The sequence below is a fragment of the Phallusia mammillata genome, chromosome 4 (assembly GCF_965637545.1).
Source record: "Phallusia mammillata chromosome 4, kaPhaMamm4.hap1.1, whole genome shotgun sequence".
NCBI lineage: Eukaryota > Metazoa > Chordata > Ascidiacea > Phlebobranchia > Ascidiidae > Phallusia > Phallusia mammillata.
In genome coordinates this window covers 5,782,705-5,802,099 of record NC_137255.1, presented here as the reverse complement: position 1 = coordinate 5,802,099, position 19,395 = coordinate 5,782,705, and the positions used below count along the sequence as shown (strand labels likewise).

The window sequence follows — 19,395 nt, the reverse complement described above, 5'->3', positions numbered from 1 at the left end:
GTTTCTGGAATTAAAGGTTATTGAACTAACCCCCCTTCCATTTTGCAGATTCTCTGAGTATAGGTTTACAACAAACTGCGTTAGAACAGGAACCCTATGCAAAGGGAAGATGGTAGTGGACAAAATTTTTTTGGCAATCTGTTTTTGTGCAAAAACTAGCTCATCTACTATTTTACTACTGCATTTCTCACAGGTAAATAAAGCTGTTTTTCCAACTTCACGCTTGCAGTTCTGAGCTTGCCACCGGTTCAAATGGGTTGAGAGATTTCACGACACATTTACAGGTATTTACTTGTGAGCAATGCAATAAACACTGGGTGGCAAACAATGAGTCATGCAAACTAAAACTGATGTACGGTACAGTTTGTTTTTGTGTACTTAGAGATCAGAGACTTATTTAATGGATTGTACTAAATATTTGTATACTCTCGGAAGGAGAAAATTACAAAGCATACGAAAACAAGTATAAGTATTTTGTGTGTCCCAGAAAAAGAGGCCAATAACAAGCTTTGTGTTACAAAGCCTCCACATTTGCTGACTTGGTAATAAAGTCATTAGATAAACACTTGCCAATGGCTGGCGCCGGCAATATTTGCTTTTGCACATGCTGTTGGTAGCTGTCCCCCAATAAACCACTATGTTTATTTAAACCCCATTCAACTTAATGTTGCAAAAAACAACTACACAGATTATGTAAGCAAATAGGGATTCGAAGATATATTGCAGTTGAACATTGAGTTAAATCAGAGGAACTGTAATAGATTGCATGTATTCAACACGTATAATAGACTTAAAGATATTTCGGTTGACATTTTATTTCTGTTAAAAACTAACAGACCCTCAAAGCAATTTGAGTTTAAGACTCTTCCTGTAAGCGATGTTTCTCTGATACAGATGGTATTGTGTGATTTGTGTGTCACCTTTAAACATTCAAACATAAAATCCCAATTAAAATTTAGATGGATCTTCGTGTCAACAATGTGATTGATATTCTCCTATTTGAAGGGTGAGCAAAATGTGCTTGCGATGTCAGACAAGGCTAGCTTATCATGGACACTGGACCTTGTATGTAAACCACTAAAACTACAAGCAATGTGTCCTTGTACGTAGATTACAAATCGCCAAGTCTGCAAAAAGATTGGTTCAATTTGCTTTAGCCCAAGCTTGCAACAACATTCATATCATTTTGCTGACAAACATGTTGACATATTTCCAGTAAACAAATCATAGTCTCCTTGCAAAGGATTTTTTACTGTCAGCAAAATGTGCTGCGCGTATATGGGAGTATATTTAAGACATGTTTTTTCGGTGCATCTAAAATGTACAAGATCGCTTGATGCACCTTTACACCACTTGGTGCACTTTAATATCGCTTGGTGCATCGCTTAATTAGCGCATCTTTTGATCGCTTTGTGTACACTTACATCACTTTATGTAATCTTTTGTCGCTTTGGGCATCTTTATCCCGCTTGGTGCATCTTACCTAGCGGAATAAACGTTTCCCAAGCGATAGTAAACGAAGCGACCTAAAGGTGCACCAAGCAATATTAAGGTGCGCCAAGTGTTGCAACGGTGCGCTAAGCGGTGATAATAATGCACAAGGCGATTCAAGTGATCCTAGCGATCCTGCATGCTTTAGATTTAGATGTATACGAATTTTATTTTCGTCTAGTGTCTGCAAATCAGCAAAGATTGCAGTATTGCAGCTTTAGAATGACTAATATGGTCTTGTTTCCGAGCGGACTCGAGCGACTTTCCTGCTTCTTTGAAACGTGATCAAGTTTCATTTTGCAAACCCAATGTTGAATCAACAAAACACAGGATGTCATGTTCTTTTCCATGTGACTTCGCTCCACCGGATTCCGACAGAACGTTTTGTCTTGACTGTATGCTAAAACTGCAGGCTTGCATTTCGAAATGCCTGATCGATGTATCTTTCTTGGTAACTTTATATCCGTAACTATTCTTATTTAATACTGTTGCTTATAGTTGCGCCGTGGCAGATGGCACGTTTTCAGTTGGTAGTTGCATGGAACCTGAAACTTATGCTAACGGTTTATAAAGTTAAAGTTTGAACCTTGTAATATGTGTTCAGTTTGTTTTATCTACGTCAGTGGTTCCCAAACTTTTTCATATTTTTTTCAAAACGGTCCCTTTGCCATTATTTCGAGGGCTCGCGGTCCTTAAGCCAAAATGTGTATTTCATAAAAACGAAAGTTGATTGCAGGATTTTAGCTAGTTGTGCAAAATTGCGCATAACAATCATCCAAAGACAGCATGTGACATCCCAAACAGGACAAAAACATTACGATTGTGCGCGAATAATTGCATTTTTGATAGTTGCATTCAATAAAGGCCATTGTTTAGCAATGGAGACAGTCGATTCTCAATTCTACTTTGATTTAAACTGATTTAGTGGCACAAACTGACGCCAAATAAGATTATAGAATTACTTCAACCGCTTCGCGGTCCCCCCAAAATTGCCTCACGGACCCCTAAAGGACCGCGGACCCCAGTTTGGGAACCGCTGATCTACGTTGTGTTGTTAAATATTTGGGATTGACGTATAATAACTTGTATGTAATCGGATAATCTGTCATTTTGTAACTCATTGCATTAAAATTACAACAAATAGAAATCACTAGACTTGTTACGAAGCTAATGCAAACATAGGTAGTTGACAAGTATAAGTTCAAGGTTAAATAAAAATGTTAAAGCTCTTATTGACTCTTTTAGTGCTTGTGCTTGTTTTTGCCACAGGTAAGTGTAAGCTTGTCGCCGTTTGTCACATTTATGTTACAACAAATTCTTTTCAGTGTCTTCATGTGATCTAAACAAGGCAGTGGCCTGCGAACACTCAGAAGACGTCACAGTCACGTGTCCAGGAGATAAAGTGATTGACGTGGCTTATGCCGGCTACGGACGTTATGACCGAAAAACGTAAGTGCAAAAATAACCATGTGTGACGGCAAATTAAAATTAACAAACCGGCCCTTTGGTTCAGAGTTGTAAGTCGGGCTAGGCTTGGGTTTCTTCAAAAAAAAAACGGGCTTGATTCCGGCCTGACTTTACACTCTGCGCCAGTATGTTTTTTGTAAATTTAACTAGTAATAAGTAGCCAGTTGCTGGACCTGACCTAATGTCAAACCCGCCTCGTTCAAAACCATTTGTCTATTGTGTTTATTTTAGCCTATTGGTCTTTTCTGAGGCTTCAAGTATAGGGCTATCAATCTAACTTTCGGGCCTAAACATGCTTCTCAAAAACGATTCGCTTTCGGGCGTGCATTCGCTTTTCGGGCAGCGTGGGTTCGGGCCAGGACAGGCTCCAATTTTAGGCCCGTTTACAACTCTGCTTTAGTCATATAGTGCTCCATGGAATACCGGTCGAAAATACCTGGTTTTACAAAATGGGCGAAAAAGGCTTTTCTTTTGAGAAAGTAATTATCCACTTTCACCAGATTGAATGTTTCATCTTGATTTCCTTCATTTATTGTTGAATAATAGTTAGACTCGTTGTGTAATAATAAGATGGTAGTTGTAATTGCGTTGGTGTTCCGCAATATACTCTAATGCATTAAGTGTTTCGTAGATCAAAAAAGTTGGAAAACGGCTGATACGCAGTAATTAAGTGAAATGAAAATACTAACATGAAATATACGCATCGTTTTTCTAACGCAATTCCAAACGTGGCCATTTTTGAGCATGGGGTGAAATTCTATTCACCGTAGGCCAGTAGTTCTCAAACTGTGCGTCGCGACGCCCTGGTGCGTCGTTTCAATTTTCCATGGGCGTCGCAGAATAGTTCCGTTTCATGACTTTTTGTGGTTGTATCAATAAACACAACTTTAATAATAAGTTTCCTCAATAACTTTTATTTGCTGGTGCGTCGCAAGACCAGAAAACTTTTCCAGCGGCGTCGCAGCAAAAAAAAGTTTGAGAACCACTGTAATAGGCCATGAGCCGCCAAAGGTTCTAAAGCTGGAACCATTTGAGATTTTTTAACTCATTACTGCTTAATATTTTCATGATATTTCCAGATGTGGTTCCCGATGGGCATTAAGCACACACTGCTATGCTAATAACTCGTACGACATCATCATAGGAAACTGCCAAGAAAAAAACTCGTGCATATTGAAAGCTAGCAACAGCATTTTCGGTGATCCATGCTACGGAACGCTTAAATACATTGAAATGAAATACATATGTATTGACAAAAGTAAGTTCACCATTGAAAGCTAATGAAAATGCTTTTTAATATCGATAAACATTGTCTGCGAGGTTTGTAGTGTAAAATTTGCACCGTTTATTGGGTCTGTATTTACACTTTTTTATTGAAATTGTAAGTCGGGTCGGGCTTTTCCGGTCAATTTTGGGTTCAGGCTTTGATTGGTCATACTTCCAACCAACTTCGGGTCTTATTCGGGTTTAGGCCGGGTTTGGGGCTTGTAATTTCGGGTTCCGGCCAAACTTCAGGCCTGCTTACTGCTTTTTTGTAAGGTCTCAACCCGCTTTAATAGTGAAGACCTGCCGATCGAAATTAAGCTTGTCGTCTTTCTAATAAACAAGATTGTATATTGACATTATTGAAGAAACTAGGCGAATTCTGTGACTTTCCGCAATTTGCCATTTTTGTCTCAGACCGCTACATGCCTTCCCAAGCTGTAGCTTGCGAGCACCAGGGTGACGTCACGGTGACGTGTCCGGACAATGAAGTCATCATCGTGACGCAAGGATTCTACGGTCGTGATGATGACGATATGTAAGTTTTGTTGGCGTACCGGAGTAGTCAGACATTTGAGTGGATTTTAGGGCAAAAAATGCTTGGATATTTTCTTATTGCATATACTCAAGGCTTCTATTTTTCCGCCTATGTTTTACTCCTACTAATTGCGATCTAAAAAAATTCCTTGTCGGCAACCTTTTTTGAACTGCGGACCGTTTTCAAAAAAAGTGAAATTTTATCGTGGACCGGTCTTTGAAAAACTACAAATATAAGCAACAAAAAATGACCTAAATTAGTTTATCATCCCCGGGATGCACGAGCAAAACGTTTTAAAGCATGTAACCTGAAAATTATACGGCCCGGTAACAAACTCCTCGCGGAGAATCATGTCTTACCGAAATCTTGAACTTTGGCGTGTTGAAAAACACATTGTCTCATCGATAGCTCTTTGTTTATCCAGTTGCCCAGGAAACGTGTTTACCAAGGACTGCTATGCCAAAGGCTCGCTGGACATCTTACGTGAGACTTGCAACAACAAACAGTCGTGTGTTATAACGGCAAGCAACTCCATATTTGGTGACCCTTGCGTTTACACGAACAAGTTTATCAAGATGGAGTACCACTGCGTGAAGAAAGGTAAGTTTAGCGTGCAATTCTTACGAGTTTATAACTGTATAAAATGCATTAAACAGCCGCGGAGGATATACAACTCCAGAAAGCACTCGCGTGCGAACATTATCCCGGCATCACAGTGACGTGTCCGCGTGGTGACGTCATCCTGGACGCCTATGGTTTCTATGGACGTGATGAGGCTCAATCGTAAGTAATAGTGAAGTCTAGGCTTTCCCTCAATTTTACAAACATTTACGTTTTAAAAATATCAGATGTCCCGGTAATGTTTACACCACCGACTGTTATTCTGAAGCCTCAGTTCATATTATCAAGTGTAACTGCATGAATAAAAATTCCTGCGTTCTGCAAGCATCCAACTCAGTATTTGGAGATCCGTGCCCATTTACCAACAAATTTGCCAAGTTGGACTATTTCTGCGTCCCTGACTGTAAGTTGAACTTGTAAATAGGATTTGCTTTTGTTAAATAGCAAGCTACCGTCGAAATACACAAAACATTATAATATTCATTCACATAATAAATTCTTACAACTGTTGTTAAATCTCCGCAGACCGAAATGAGCTTAATCTTGAAGTGGCTTGTGAACATCACGCATCTGTAACAGCTAAATGCCCAGAAAATAAGATTATTCAAGTTGTTGACGGTTTCTATGGAAGAGACGACCGCACCACGTAAGTTGCTCCTTTATGATTAACGCAACTACAAACATGTAAGATTAAATGAATGAATTGTGATTTTAGCACATTATTAAATGTATTAACAACGATGCAAACACACACAGAGAGAGAAATACAGCAACACACGCACAAAGACACAGTCACACATACAAACAGCAATAAACACACCGACACACACACACGTACACACACGCGCGCGCACACACACACACACACACACACACACACACACACATACAAACAGCAATAAACACACACGTACATACAGCAATAAACACACGCACACACACACGCACACACACACGCACACACACAAAAACACACACAGATACACACGCGCACACACACATAATACAGTTGGTTTCCCGAAAGAGTAAAATTATAGTCACGATTTTTCAGTTGTCCTGGAAACGTATTCACAACAGACTGTGTTGGAGCTGGAACCCTTGATATTCTGAAGAAGAATTGTGATGAGGAAAATTCCTGTGTTCTATCTGCCAGCAACAGTATTTTTGGCGACCCATGTCCACGAACCAATAAGCTTATCAAGATGTATTACTACTGCATTTAACCAGGCGCACTGCAGTGCAGGGATTGTAAACGGCACAATTTGATAAAATGGTGTATTAATTGTTTGATTTTTGATGTTCCATTATGAGCAAATTGTGTTTAATGTAACAATGGGTCTATTTGTTTGATGTATCCAATATTCGGTGTTACAATAAATCAGCTCTAAACAAACTTTGTGCCTGATATGTTACTGTATCATAAACACAACATTCAAAGACATTGGTTCCTATTGAACAAAATGGAGTATCATATTGTCTTACCACGCAACGAAAGTAAGGTTGTTCAATGATATTGTTGAAAGCATTTAAACAATAAATCAATTGCTACCGCCAAATTGATAAAAATTTGGTTATGGTACCTTGAAATGAAATACCTCCCCTGAAGGTTAATTGGAACGCCGATTGCGCCGATATGTGCCTTTCTGCTATTCAATTTAACGTGATTTGAATAAGGTGTCGACAATTGGATGAGATGCTTTTCTTATGTGCGGGGTGAGTGGAAAAGGGTGTTGTTGTACACCAGGTTCTCACTGAAAAGCGAGTTTTTATGTGGTTTTCACACAAAACTACGCTTGTGTATGTGCGGTGCTTATAATTTTGTGGTAAACTGATAAAGGAGATTTCTGAGCTTTTAGAGCTGTGGTTCTTAACAGGGGGTCTATAGACAACTGGTGGTTCATGATGGCTGTTTGGGTGGTCCACATGATGGTAATTATATTTGGTGGTAAATTGGAAGTAGTTGCATATAATTTTTGAACGTTCAGTGCATAAAAGCATTATTCAAGTTGTAAGCATTATTCAAGTCCTTGTACGTAGATTACAAATCGCCAAGTCTGCAAAAAGATTGGTTCAATTTGCTTTAGCCCAAGCTTGCAACAACATTCATGTCATTTTGCTGACAAACATGTTGACATATTTCCAGTAAACAAATCATAGTCTCCTTGCAAAGGATTTTTTACTGTCAGCAAAATGTGCTGCGCGTATATGGGAGTATATTTAAGACATGTTTTTTCGGTGCATCTAAAATGTACAAGATCGCTTGATGCACCTTTACACCACTTGGTGCACTTTAATATCGCTTGGTGCATCGCTTAATTAGCACATCTTTTGATGGCTTTGTGTACACTTACATCACTTTATGTAATCTTTTGTCGCTTTGGGCATCTTTATCCCGCTTGGTGCATCTTACCTAGCGGAATAAACGTTTCCCAAGCGATAGTAAACGAAGCGACCTAAAGGTGCACCAAGCAATATTAAGGTGCGCCAAGTGTTGCAACGGTGCGCTAAGCGGTGATAATAATGCACAAGGCGATTCAAGTGATCCTAGCGATCCTGCATGCTTTAGATTTAGATGTATACGAATTTTATTTTCGTCTAGTGTCTGCAAATCAGCAAAGATTGCAGTATTGCAGCTTTAGAATGACTAATATGGTCTTGTTTCCGAGCGGACTCGAGCGACTTTCCTGCTTCTTTGAAACGTGATCAAGTTTCATTTTGCAAACCCAATGTTGAATCAACAAAACACAGGATGTCATGTTCTTTTCCATGTGACTTCGCTCCACCGGATTCCGACAGAACGTTTTGTCTTGACTGTATGCTAAAACTGCAGGCTTGCATTTCGAAATGCCTGATCGATGTATCTTTCTTGGTAACTTTATATCCGTAACTATTCTTATTTAATACTGTTGCTTATAGTTGCGCCGTGGCAGATGGCACGTTTTCAGTTGGTAGTTGCATGGAACCTGAAACTTATGCTAACGGTTTATAAAGTTAAAGTTTGAACCTTGTAATATGTGTTCAGTTTGTTTTATCTACGTCAGTGGTTCCCAAACTTTTTCATATTTTTTTCAAAACGGTCCCTTTGCCATTATTTCGAGGGCTCGCGGTCCTTAAGCCAAAATGTGTATTTCATAAAAACGAAAGTTGATTGCAGGATTTTAGCTAGTTGTGCAAAATTGCGCATAACAATCATCCAAAGACAGCATGTGACATCCCAAACAGGACAAAAACATTACGATTGTGCGCGAATAATTGCATTTTTGATAGTTGCATTCAATAAAGGCCATTGTTTAGCAATGGAGACAGTCGATTCTCAATTCTACTTTGATTTAAACTGATTTAGTGGCACAAACTGACGCCAAATAAGATTATAGAATTACTTCAACCGCTTCGCGGTCCCCCCAAAATTGCCTCACGGACCCCTAAAGGACCGCGGACCCCAGTTTGGGAACCGCTGATCTACGTTGTGTTGTTAAATATTTGGGATTGACGTATAATAACTTGTATGTAATCGGATAATCTGTCATTTTGTAACTCATTGCATTAAAATTACAACAAATAGAAATCACTAGACTTGTTACGAAGCTAATGCAAACATAGGTAGTTGACAAGTATAAGTTCAAGGTTAAATAAAAATGTTAAAGCTCTTATTGACTCTTTTAGTGCTTGTGCTTGTTTTTGCCACAGGTAAGTGTAAGCTTGTCGCCGTTTGTCACATTTATGTTACAACAAATTCTTTTCAGTGTCTTCATGTGATCTAAACAAGGCAGTGGCCTGCGAACACTCAGATGACGTCACAGTCACGTGTCCAGGAGATAAAGTGATTGACGTGGCTTATGCCGGCTACGGACGTTATGACCGAAAAACGTAAGTGCAAAAATAACCATGTGTGACGGCAAATTAAAATTAACAAACCGGCCCTTTGGTTCAGAGTTGTAAGTCGGGCTAGGCTTGGGTTTCTTCAAAAAAACGGGCTTGATTCCGGCCTGACTTTACACTCTGCGCCAGTATGTTTTTTGTAAATTTAACTAGCTGTAAGTAGCCAGTTGCTGGACCTGACCTAATGTCAAACCCGCCTCGTTCAAAACCATTTGTCTATTGTGTTTATTTTAGCCTATTGGTCTTTTCTGAGGCTTCAAGTATAGGGCTATCAATCTAACTTTCGGGCCTAAACATGCTTCTCAAAAACGATTCGCTTTCGGGCGTGCATTCGCTTTTCGGGCAGCGTGGGTTCGGGCCAGGACAGGCTCCAATTTTAGGCCCGTTTACAACTCTGCTTTAGTCATATAGTGCTCCATGGAATACCGGTCGAAAATACCTGGTTTTACAAAATGGGCGAAAAAGGCTTTTCTTTTGAGAAAGTAATTATCCACTTTCACCAGATTGAATGTTTCATCTTGATTTCCTTCATTTATTGTTGAATAATAGTTAGACTCGTTGTGTAATAATAAGATGGTAGTTGTAATTGCGTTGGTGTTCCGCAATATACTCTAATGCATTAAGTGTTTCGTAGATCAAAAAAGGTGGAAAACGGCTGATACGCAGTAATTAAGTGAAATGAAAATACTAACATGAAATATACGCATCGTTTTTCTAACGCAATTCCAAACGTGGCCATTTTTGAGCATAGGGTGAAATTCTATTCACCGTATAGGCCAGTAGTTCTCAAACTGTGCGTCGCGACGCCCTGGTGCGTCGTTTCAATTTTCCATGGGCGTCGCAGAATAGTTCCGTTTCATGACTTTTTGTGGTTGTATCAATAAACACAACTTTAATAATAAGTTTCCTCAATAACTTTTATTTGCTGGTGCGTCGCAAGACCAGAAAACTTTTCCAGCGGCGTCGCAGCAAAAAAAAGTTTGAGAACCACTGTAATAGGCCATGAGCCGCCAAAGGTTCTAAAGCTGGAACCATTTGAGATTTTTTAACTCATTACTGCTTAATATTTTCATGATATTTCCAGATGTGGTTCCCGATGGGCATTAAGCACACACTGCTATGCTAATAACTCGTACGACATCATCATAGGAAACTGCCAAGAAAAAAACTCGTGCATATTGAAAGCTAGCAACAGCATTTTCGGTGATCCATGCTACGGAACGCTTAAATACATTGAAATGAAATACATATGTATTGACAAAAGTAAGTTCACCATTGAAAGCTAATGAAAATGCTTTTTAATATCGATGAACATTGTCTGCGAGGTTTGTAGTGTAAAATTTGCACCGTTTATTGGGTCTGTATTTACACTTTTTTATTGAAATTGTAAGTCGGGTCGGGCTTTTCCGGTCAATTTTGGGTTCAGGCTTTGATTGGTCATACTTCCAACCAACTTCGGGTCTTATTCGGGTTTAGGCCGGGTTTGGGGCTTGTAATTTCGGGTTCCGGCCAAACTTCAGGCCTGCTTACTGCTTTTTTGTAAGGTCTCAACCCGCTTTAATAGTGAAGACCTGCCGATCGAAATTAAGCTTGTCGTCTTTCTAATAAACAAGATTGTATATTGACATTATTGAAGAAACTAGGCGAATTCTGTGACTTTCCGCAATTTGCCATTTTTGTTTCAGACCGCTACATGCCTTCCCAAGCTGTAGCTTGCGAGCACCAGGGTGACGTCACGGTGACGTGTCCGGACAATGAAGTCATCATCGTGACGCAAGGATTCTACGGTCGTGATGATGACGATATGTAAGTTTTGTTGGCGTACCGGAGTAGTCAGACATTTGAGTGGATTTTAGGGCAAAAAAATGCTTGGATATTTTCTTATTGCATATACTCAAGGCTTCTATTTTTCCGCCTATGTTTTACTCCTACTAATTGCGATCTAAAAAAATTCCTTGTCGGCAACCTTTTTTGAACTGCGGACCGTTTTCAAAAAAAGTGAAATTTTATCGTGGACCGGTCTTTGAAAAACTACAAATATAAGCAACAAAAAATGACCTAAATTAGTTTATCATCCCCGGGATGCACGAGCAAAACGTTTTAAAGCATGTAACCTGAAAATTATACGGCCCGGTAACAAACTCCTCGCGGAGAATCATGTCTTACCGAAATCTTGAACTTTGGCGTGTTGAAAAACTTATTGTCTCATCGATAGCTCTTTGTTTATCCAGTTGCCCAGGAAACGTGTTTACCAAGGACTGCTATGCCAAAGGCTCGCTGGACATCTTACGTGAGACTTGCAACAACAAACAGTCGTGTGTTATAACGGCAAGCAACTCCATATTTGGTGACCCTTGCGTTTACACGAACAAGTTTATCAAGATGGAGTACCACTGCGTGAAGAAAGGTAAGTTTAGCGTGCAATTCTTACGAGTTTATAACTGTATAAAATGCATTAAACAGCCGCGGAGGACATACAACTCCAGAAAGCACTCGCGTGCGAACATTATCCCGGCGTCACAGTGACGTGTCCGCGTGGTGACGTCATCCTGGACGCCTATGGTTTCTATGGACGTGATGAGGCTCAATCGTAAGTAATAGTGAAGTCTAGGCTTTCCCTCAATTTTACAAACATTTACGTTTTAAAAATATCAGATGTCCCGGTAATGTTTACACCACCGACTGTTATTCTGAAGCCTCAGTTCATATTATCAAGTGTAACTGCATGAATAAAAATTCCTGCGTTCTGCAAGCATCCAACTCAGTATTTGGAGATCCGTGCCCATTTACCAACAAATTTGCCAAGTTGGACTATTTCTGCGTCCCTGACTGTAAGTTGAACTTGTAAATAGGATTTGCTTTTGTTAAATAGCAAGCTACCGTCGAAATACACAAAACATTATAATATTCATTCACATAATAAATTCTTACAACTGTTGTTAAATCTCCGCAGACCGAAATGAGCTTAATCTTGAAGTGGCTTGTGAACATCACGCATCTGTAACAGCTAAATGCCCAGAAAATAAGATTATTCAAGTTGTTGACGGTTTCTATGGAAGAGACGACCGCACCACGTAAGTTGCTCCTTTATGATTAACGCAACTACAAACATGTAAGATTAAATGAATGAATTGTGATTTTAGCACATTATTAAATGTATTAACAACGATGCAAACACACACAGAGAGAGAAATACAGCAACACACGCACAAAGACACAGTCACACATACAAACAGCAATAAACACACCGACACACACACACGTACACACACGCGCACACACACACACATACAAACAGCAATAAACACACACGTACATACAGCAATAAACACACGCACACATAAACACACACAGATACACACGCGCACACACACACAATACAGTTGGTTTCCCGAAAGAGTAAAATTATAGTCACGATTTTTCAGTTGTCCTGGAAACGTATTCACAACAGACTGTGTTGGAGCTGGAACCCTTGATATTCTGAAGAAGAATTGTGATGAGGAAAATTCCTGTGTTCTATCTGCCAGCAACAGTATTTTTGGCGACCCATGTCCACGAACCAATAAGCTTATCAAGATGTATTACTACTGCATTTAACCAGGCGCACTGCAGTGCAGGGATTGTAAACGGCACAATTTGATAAAATGGTGTATTAATTGTTTGATTTTTGATGTTCCATTATGAGCAAATTGTGTTTAATGTAACAATGGGTCTATTTGTTTGATGTATCCAATATTCGGTGTTACAATAAATCAGCTCTAATCAAACTTTGTGCCTGATATGTTACTGTATCATAAACACAACATTCAAAGACATTGGTTCCTATTGAACAAAATGGAGTATCATATTGTCTTACCACGCAACGAAAGTAAGGTTGTTCAATGATATTGTTGAAAGCATTTAAACAATAAATCAATTGCTACCGCCAAATTGATAAAAATTTGGTTATGGTACCTTGAAATGAAATACCTCCCCTGAAGGTTAATTGGAACGCCGATTGCGCCGATATGTGCCTTTCTGCTATTCAATTTAACGTGATTTGAATAAGGTGTCGACAATTGGATGAGATGCTTTTCTTATGTGCGGGGTGAGTGGAAAAGGGTGTTGTTGTACACCAGGTTCTCACTGAAAAGCGAGTTTTTATGTGGTTTTTCACACAAAACTACGCTTGTGTATGTGCGGTGCTTATAATTTTGTGGTAAACTGATAAAGGAGATTTCTGAGCTTTTAGAGCTGTGGTTCTTAACAGGGGGTCTATAGACAACTAGTGGTTCATGATGGCTGTTTGGGTGGTCCACATGATGGTAATTATATTTGGTGGTAAATTGGAAGTAGTTGCATATAATTTTTGAACGTTCAGTGCATAAAAGCATTATTCAAGTTATGGCCATTTATTGTTAGCTGTCAATTCTGTATTGAAGGAACATACTTGGGTAGGTAATTGTTTTGTAACTAAAATTAGTTTAATCAAGTTCAGTAGAAGTGTTCTTTGAAGACCTAGGCTCTTTGCGTAAAGCGTTTACGTTTGTATGATGATAATCTTCGTAATTGATGTGGTTTTAAAGCTTTAACATCTGGTGTAGAGGTTTCTTGTGCTGAACTGTAGTTTGTTAAAATCGGGACTATAATATTATCTTGAAAATTGCCAGACGGTAGGCGATAATGGGTTGAGTTTATTTCACTTGGTGAAAGAAAGCATAGCAAAACAATTGCCCTAAAACTATCACCAAGCCGGAAACAGCTGCACAACCGGGGCGCAAAACAGTGAAATCTTTACCGTATCCCAAGTGTTTTAAAATGTCCACCAGGGCGCGGTGACGAACACTTTAAGAACCAATGCCCCACAGTCTCGTGTTTGTTACGCACAATGACACGCCGGAAAAGCTTTGGTTTGAGTTCATGCCTCATTTTATGTTGCTGTGTGACTTAGTTGGAAAATATGGAAAATCTACTAACACAAAAACTCATAGCAGACAAGTTTGTTAAATACCGATATTAACGCTTTGCATTCGTGAATATTTCAAATGCAATTTGTATAAAAATGGTGATGGTTAGGTCTATTAGAGTTGGATTAAGGTTTCATAATAATTCTTACAATAAAACCAACCTAAAAATCCATGTCTTTGTGTCAAATTTAGTCCCTATACCCGCAATCCCAGTCCCATTCCTAATTTAAATACCTGAGCTCTTTACGCCATCTAGCGATGTTTTGCAAACTTTTCTACTGTGAGTTCTTCTGTTAGTAGTTCTACTAAAAATATTTCCGTGTGTTTTGTTACATAGTAGTCATTTCTGCTGTGCTCCTTAAATGAATTGTGGGTCCCCTGCATCAAACTAAATTCGAATTAAAGTTTTGATCCCGAAAATGTGGTCTAGTGTGAAGAGTGTCCCGAATGAAGCCAGTATTATTACAATTAAAGTCCTAACTCGGATCCAAAAGTTCAGCACGATTTATTCTGAATGAAATCGAAACAATACCATCTTTTGCGAACTGTCGTTGTACAAAAGCACGCACAGTAAACCATGTTACGACTGCCTTTCTCACAAGTAAATAAATATTTCTGTTTTTAAAATCTTTGTTTCTGTAGCCTTTGACATATCGCCTCGTTAAATGGGGTGACAGATTGTAAGGCACATTTTCAGGTATCTATGATGTGAAAAGGCTAAGGCAAAAATGTATGTGTTCGCAAATATTATGTCGAATGCAAACTAAACTGTTAAACAATATAGTTGTTTCTGTGTACTTGGACCCCGAGGCGTTGCGAAAGTTGGTCGCGCAAAATATTTGCGAACCCTTGCAACGAGAAAATAAAAAACATATTAAAACAAATATGTATTTATTTCAGAGAAAGATACCAATAACCAGATCCATATTTGCTTACAAGGTAATAAAAATCACCACATACGAGCAAACACTTACTTGCGAAGTGATGACGTGAGGCAATATTTACTTTTTGCACATGTTGTTGAAAGCTGTCCGCCAATAAACCTCTACGTCGGTTTAAACTCCGCTCAACTTAACGATGCAAAACAACAGCGGCACAGACTATATAAGCAGATGAAGATTGGAAGAGATATTGCAGATGAACCTTGAGTTAAACCTGTTAGCTTATCGTATTACAGTCAACTCTTCAAAATGACAAAGTTGGTATTTGCTCTTGGAACGATTTTCTGCTTTGTTGTAGCAGGTAAGGGTGTTTGCCATGTTTCTTGAATTAAAAACTTCTTGTATTTAGCCTGTATTTTGTTGCAGTTCGTTCATGTGACGTAAAAACGGCCGTCGCTTGCGAGCATTCTCCTGACGTCACTGTGACGTGTCCCAGTGGCCAGGTAATAGATGTTTGGGAAGCCTACTACGGACGAAAGGACGAACAAACGTAAGAGCTAGGTTAAATTGTTTTACCGGTGTACAAGAGCGGTGCATTTAAACCAGTGTTCTCAAACTGGGATCCGCGATTTTGGATCATTGTTACGCATAACTAGCTAAAATTCTGCAATCAACTTTCGTTTTTTATAAAATACACATTCAGGCTTAAGGCTTGCGAGCCCTCGATAATGGCAAAGAGACTGTTTTGTAAAAATAATGAAAAGTTTGAGAACCACTGATTTAAACGAATATATTTCAGATGTGGATCTGCATCCAATACAAACTGTCTTGCCGATGACTCGTTGGACATTATCAAAGGAAACTGCCAGGATCACAAGTCGTGCACATTGGCAGCGAACAATGGCGTTTTCGGAGATCCGTGCTACGGAGTGCGCAAATACATTCAGATGAAATACAAATGTGTGGATGGCGGTATGCAAACTATTCTACTGGCTTTACTACATTAGCCTGTGTTTCAAATCTTTTACTAACGGGGTTTGTGCTATTGTACTCATTTTAAACGAAAACAAATGAAATTGAACGTAAGCTGTAAAAAGTGCACACTGTTTCGACCTATAAGGTATCATCTGTGCAGCTGGTGACAAGACATAGGCCTTGTTGACTGCTGTAGCCATCTAATGGCACTCCAGTTTGTTGGGAGTTACAGGCTGAAAACCACCTATTCACCAGTTCTGTACGATGCCACAACTGGGCATGAACCACAAAAGACCAAAACTTCACAATGGCCAAGCAACTGCCTAGAATACCCCTTTTACAAAACAGGATTACAAAAAACGTTAAACTTGTTTTGTTTTAGTTCGCTACACGCCTAACAAAGCAATTGCTTGCGAGCACAAAGGTGAAGTTACTGTGATGTGTGCTGAAAATGAGGTCATTATGGTGACGCAAGGGTTCTACGGCCGCGACGACCAAGATACGTAAGTGTAACACTTTTTAGTTTCCGAGCATTACTACAGACAATTTTTACCATGTTAATACCTCTGTTTACCCAGTTGTCCAGGAAACGTCTTCACGACCGACTGCAAGGCCCAAGGTTCTTTGGACAGATTACGTCAGACTTGCAACAACAAACAGTCTTGTGTCATCTCTGCAAGCAACTCCATATTTGGAGACCCTTGCATTTACACGAACAAGCTAATCAAGATGGAGTACTACTGCGTTAAGAAGGGTAGGTTTCGTGTTTAGCTTTAAATTGCATACACTATCGCGTTATGCTTTAAACTTTGGGCGCAGCGGCCCAAGACATACAACTCCAGCAAGCACTTGCATGCGAACATCACGCTGATGTCACAGTGACGTGTCCACGTGGTGACGTCATCCTCACTGCGTACGGTTTCTATGGACGTGATGAGGGTCAATTGTAAGTGGTTCTTCAAATATTCTATCGTTTATTCTTTTCAGTTCACAATTGCACTGTTGAATAAATTCAATTTTAAAAATTTAAGATGTCCCGGCAACGTTTACTCAACCTCCTGTCTGGCTGAAAACTCCAACGATATCATCAAGTGCAACTGTATGAACCAAAATTCTTGTGTTCTGCAAGCATCCAATTCAGTTTTCGGAGATCCATGCCCATATACCAACAAACTGCTCAAGTTGGACTATTTTTGCGTCCCAAACGGTTCGTAGTAACTAACTTTGAGACTTAGTAAAAGCCGAGGTGATTGCCAAACACAGACAATAATACAAATAAAAACACTAAAATGCAAATTAACATGTGGTTTCCATATTTTTTTAGGTTTAAGCCTTAAAAAAAACACCAAGTCTGCGGAGCACCATACAAACTATCTAAAGCTGCAATTTAAAATTAACGCATAAATTTGTTTTGTATTTTATCGCCCGACAATTGAAATAGGCAATCACAATGTAATAATTTAAAAGAACGGCAAAAACCCCAAAAGACTTTTATTCATGTAATTTTCGCACGTACACCATTTTTATTCTTGGTTTACCTATTGTATTATTTTCTGCAGCACAAAATGTACTTAACTTGGACGTGGCTTGTGAACATCACGCATCTGTGACAGCGCAATGCCCAGAAAATAAGATGATTCAAGTTGTTGACGGTTTCTATGGAAGAGACGACCAAGATACGTAAGACAGTCGCAAACAATTTGTTGTATTGATTAGTTTTCTCGAAACCCAAATAACTCTACTTTAAATTCCATTGTTTTGTTGCAGTTGTCCTGGTAACGTTTTTACAACTGACTGCGTTGGAGCTGGAACCCTTGATATTTTAAAGGGAAATTGCAATGGCCAAAACTCCTGTGTCCTATCTGCCAGCAACAGTATTTTTGGAGACCCATGCCCACAAACAAATAAGCTTATTAAGATGTATTACTACTGTATTTAATGCACTACAGTGGATAAATGAGACCGAATTGTTGTGTTGTTACTATTCGTTTTTGTTCACATATATTACTGAACAAGTGTATAGTCGTTATATGCATTATGGCGCACTGATATAGCGTTGGCTTTTAATACATATCCTGTATATATCATCAAATATTTTTGCAGTTGTAGCAATGTATCAGTTTGCAAAGGTAGATATTAGTACGTATATATGACTTATTACTTTGCATTCTGTTGATACGTATCGCAAATTCAGAGCGAAACCTATGTAAATGTCCAATTTACTGTGTGGGTTCAAAACTCAAGTTTAGTCCAACATTCAAAAGAGTTACTTTGTGAAAAATGTTAGCTATTGATGGCATTCTTTATTTTGCAACGGTTACTCACTAAGCTGTCTTGTGGAACCGGAAAGTCATTGCTTTAGGATAAGTTTGTTTTAAAATTCGACTCTTAAGCACAACAAATGCATTGCAGATTATTTATTTACAAGAAAAAGCAGGAAAACCAAGCAGGAAACCCAATATATGGTCTTCAACACCCTGTAAAGTAATGTTGACAGCATTTAGACAATAAATCAATTGCTACCGCCAAATTGATAAGAATTTGGTTATGGTAGGCTACCTTGAAATGAAATACCTCACCTGAAGGTTAATTGGAACGCTGATTGCAACAAAATGTGCCTTTCAGTTTAACGTGCTTTGAATAGGGTGTCGACCGTTGGATGAGATGTTTTTTCTCTGCGAGTGGGTAAGAGTGTTGTTGTACGCCAGGTGCTTACTGAAGAGCGAGTCTTTATGTGGTTTAGGTTTTATTTGTTTTAACAGAATTCACCCAAAACTGTGCATGTGCGGTGCTTATGATTTTGTAGTAAGTTGACAAAAACGAATTCTGAGAGTTTAGAGCAGGGGTGCGCCCATGGGCAACCTTTCTTACTGTAAGGCCAATTATAAATGTCAAAATTAGATCGCGGGCCGCGCATGTGCATAACTAAAAGTGATTTGGCTTTGTTTCTTACCAAATATGCTTAACTACAAGTATAATTCGTATTTGATTCTAGCCACATTTTGCCAGATCGCAGAAAACTCGCATCAGGCGCATTATTCAGCTCAAAAATATATAATAATTGGACTCGTTTGCCAGTACTTTTGAAATTCAAGCGTCTCTACGGGCCGCACAACCTTTAATGAAGCAATGGTTCTCAACAGGGGGTCGATGGACAACTAGTGGTTCATGATGGCTGTTTGGGAGGTCCACAGGATGGTAAATTGGAAGTAGGTGCATATAATTTATTGAATATTCAGTGCATAAATACATTATTTAAGTTACTGGCCATTTATTGTTAGTTGTCAGTTGTTTGATAACACTGCTTGAAATTCTGTATTGAAAAACATAGTTG

The 19,395-nt window shown here is 39.1% G+C and overlaps 2 protein-coding genes across 2 annotated transcripts; both read left to right on the top strand.

The window, feature by feature from the left end:
• The first annotated feature begins 4,043 nt into the window (after positions 1-4,043).
• Positions 4,044-12,963, top strand: LOC145222582 (uncharacterized). Its single transcript, XM_080088731.1, has 16 exons — positions 4,044-4,216; positions 4,639-4,759; positions 5,184-5,359; positions 5,416-5,542; positions 5,608-5,783; positions 5,906-6,026; positions 6,432-6,595; positions 9,044-9,067; positions 9,124-9,247; positions 10,344-10,522; positions 10,945-11,065; positions 11,491-11,666; positions 11,723-11,849; positions 11,915-12,090; positions 12,213-12,333; positions 12,685-12,963. The coding sequence occupies exons 1-16, from the start codon at positions 4,192-4,194 to the stop codon at positions 12,854-12,856; spliced, it is 2,130 nt and encodes a 709-aa protein (XP_079944857.1). The 5' UTR covers positions 4,044-4,191; the 3' UTR covers positions 12,857-12,963.
• A 366-nt stretch (positions 12,964-13,329) lies between these two features.
• On the top strand, positions 13,330-18,153 carry LOC145224924 (rhamnose-binding lectin-like). Its single transcript, XM_080091552.1, has 11 exons — positions 13,330-13,346; positions 15,106-15,144; positions 15,233-15,447; positions 15,513-15,636; positions 15,886-16,058; positions 16,444-16,564; positions 16,640-16,815; positions 16,881-17,007; positions 17,093-17,268; positions 17,621-17,741; positions 17,829-18,153. Exons 3-11 carry the CDS (start codon positions 15,396-15,398, stop codon positions 17,998-18,000), a joined length of 1,242 nt encoding a protein of 413 aa, XP_079947678.1. The 5' UTR covers positions 13,330-13,346; positions 15,106-15,144; positions 15,233-15,395; the 3' UTR covers positions 18,001-18,153.
• Positions 18,154-19,395: the final 1,242 nt, after the last annotated feature.

What these genes read in the sequence shown, in the direction of transcription:
- LOC145222582 (XM_080088731.1), top strand. Translation starts at nt 4,192, where the DNA reads ATGAAATACATATGTATTGACAAAA. An exon ending in GGTCGTGATGATGACGATAT is followed by an intron (nt 4,760 to 5,183) that starts GTAAGTTTTGTT and finishes TTGTTTATCCAG; the next exon opens with TTGCCCAGGAAACGTGTTTA. An exon ending in GGACGTTATGACCGAAAAAC is followed by an intron (nt 9,248 to 10,343) that starts GTAAGTGCAAAA and finishes TGATATTTCCAG; the next exon opens with ATGTGGTTCCCGATGGGCAT.
- LOC145224924 (XM_080091552.1), top strand. Translation starts at nt 15,396, where the DNA reads ATGACAAAGTTGGTATTTGCTCTTGGAACGATTTTCTGCTTTGTTGTA. An exon ending in GGCCGCGACGACCAAGATAC is followed by an intron (nt 16,565 to 16,639) that starts GTAAGTGTAACA and finishes CTGTTTACCCAG; the next exon opens with TTGTCCAGGAAACGTCTTCA. An exon ending in GGAAGAGACGACCAAGATAC is followed by an intron (nt 17,742 to 17,828) that starts GTAAGACAGTCG and finishes GTTTTGTTGCAG; the next exon opens with TTGTCCTGGTAACGTTTTTA.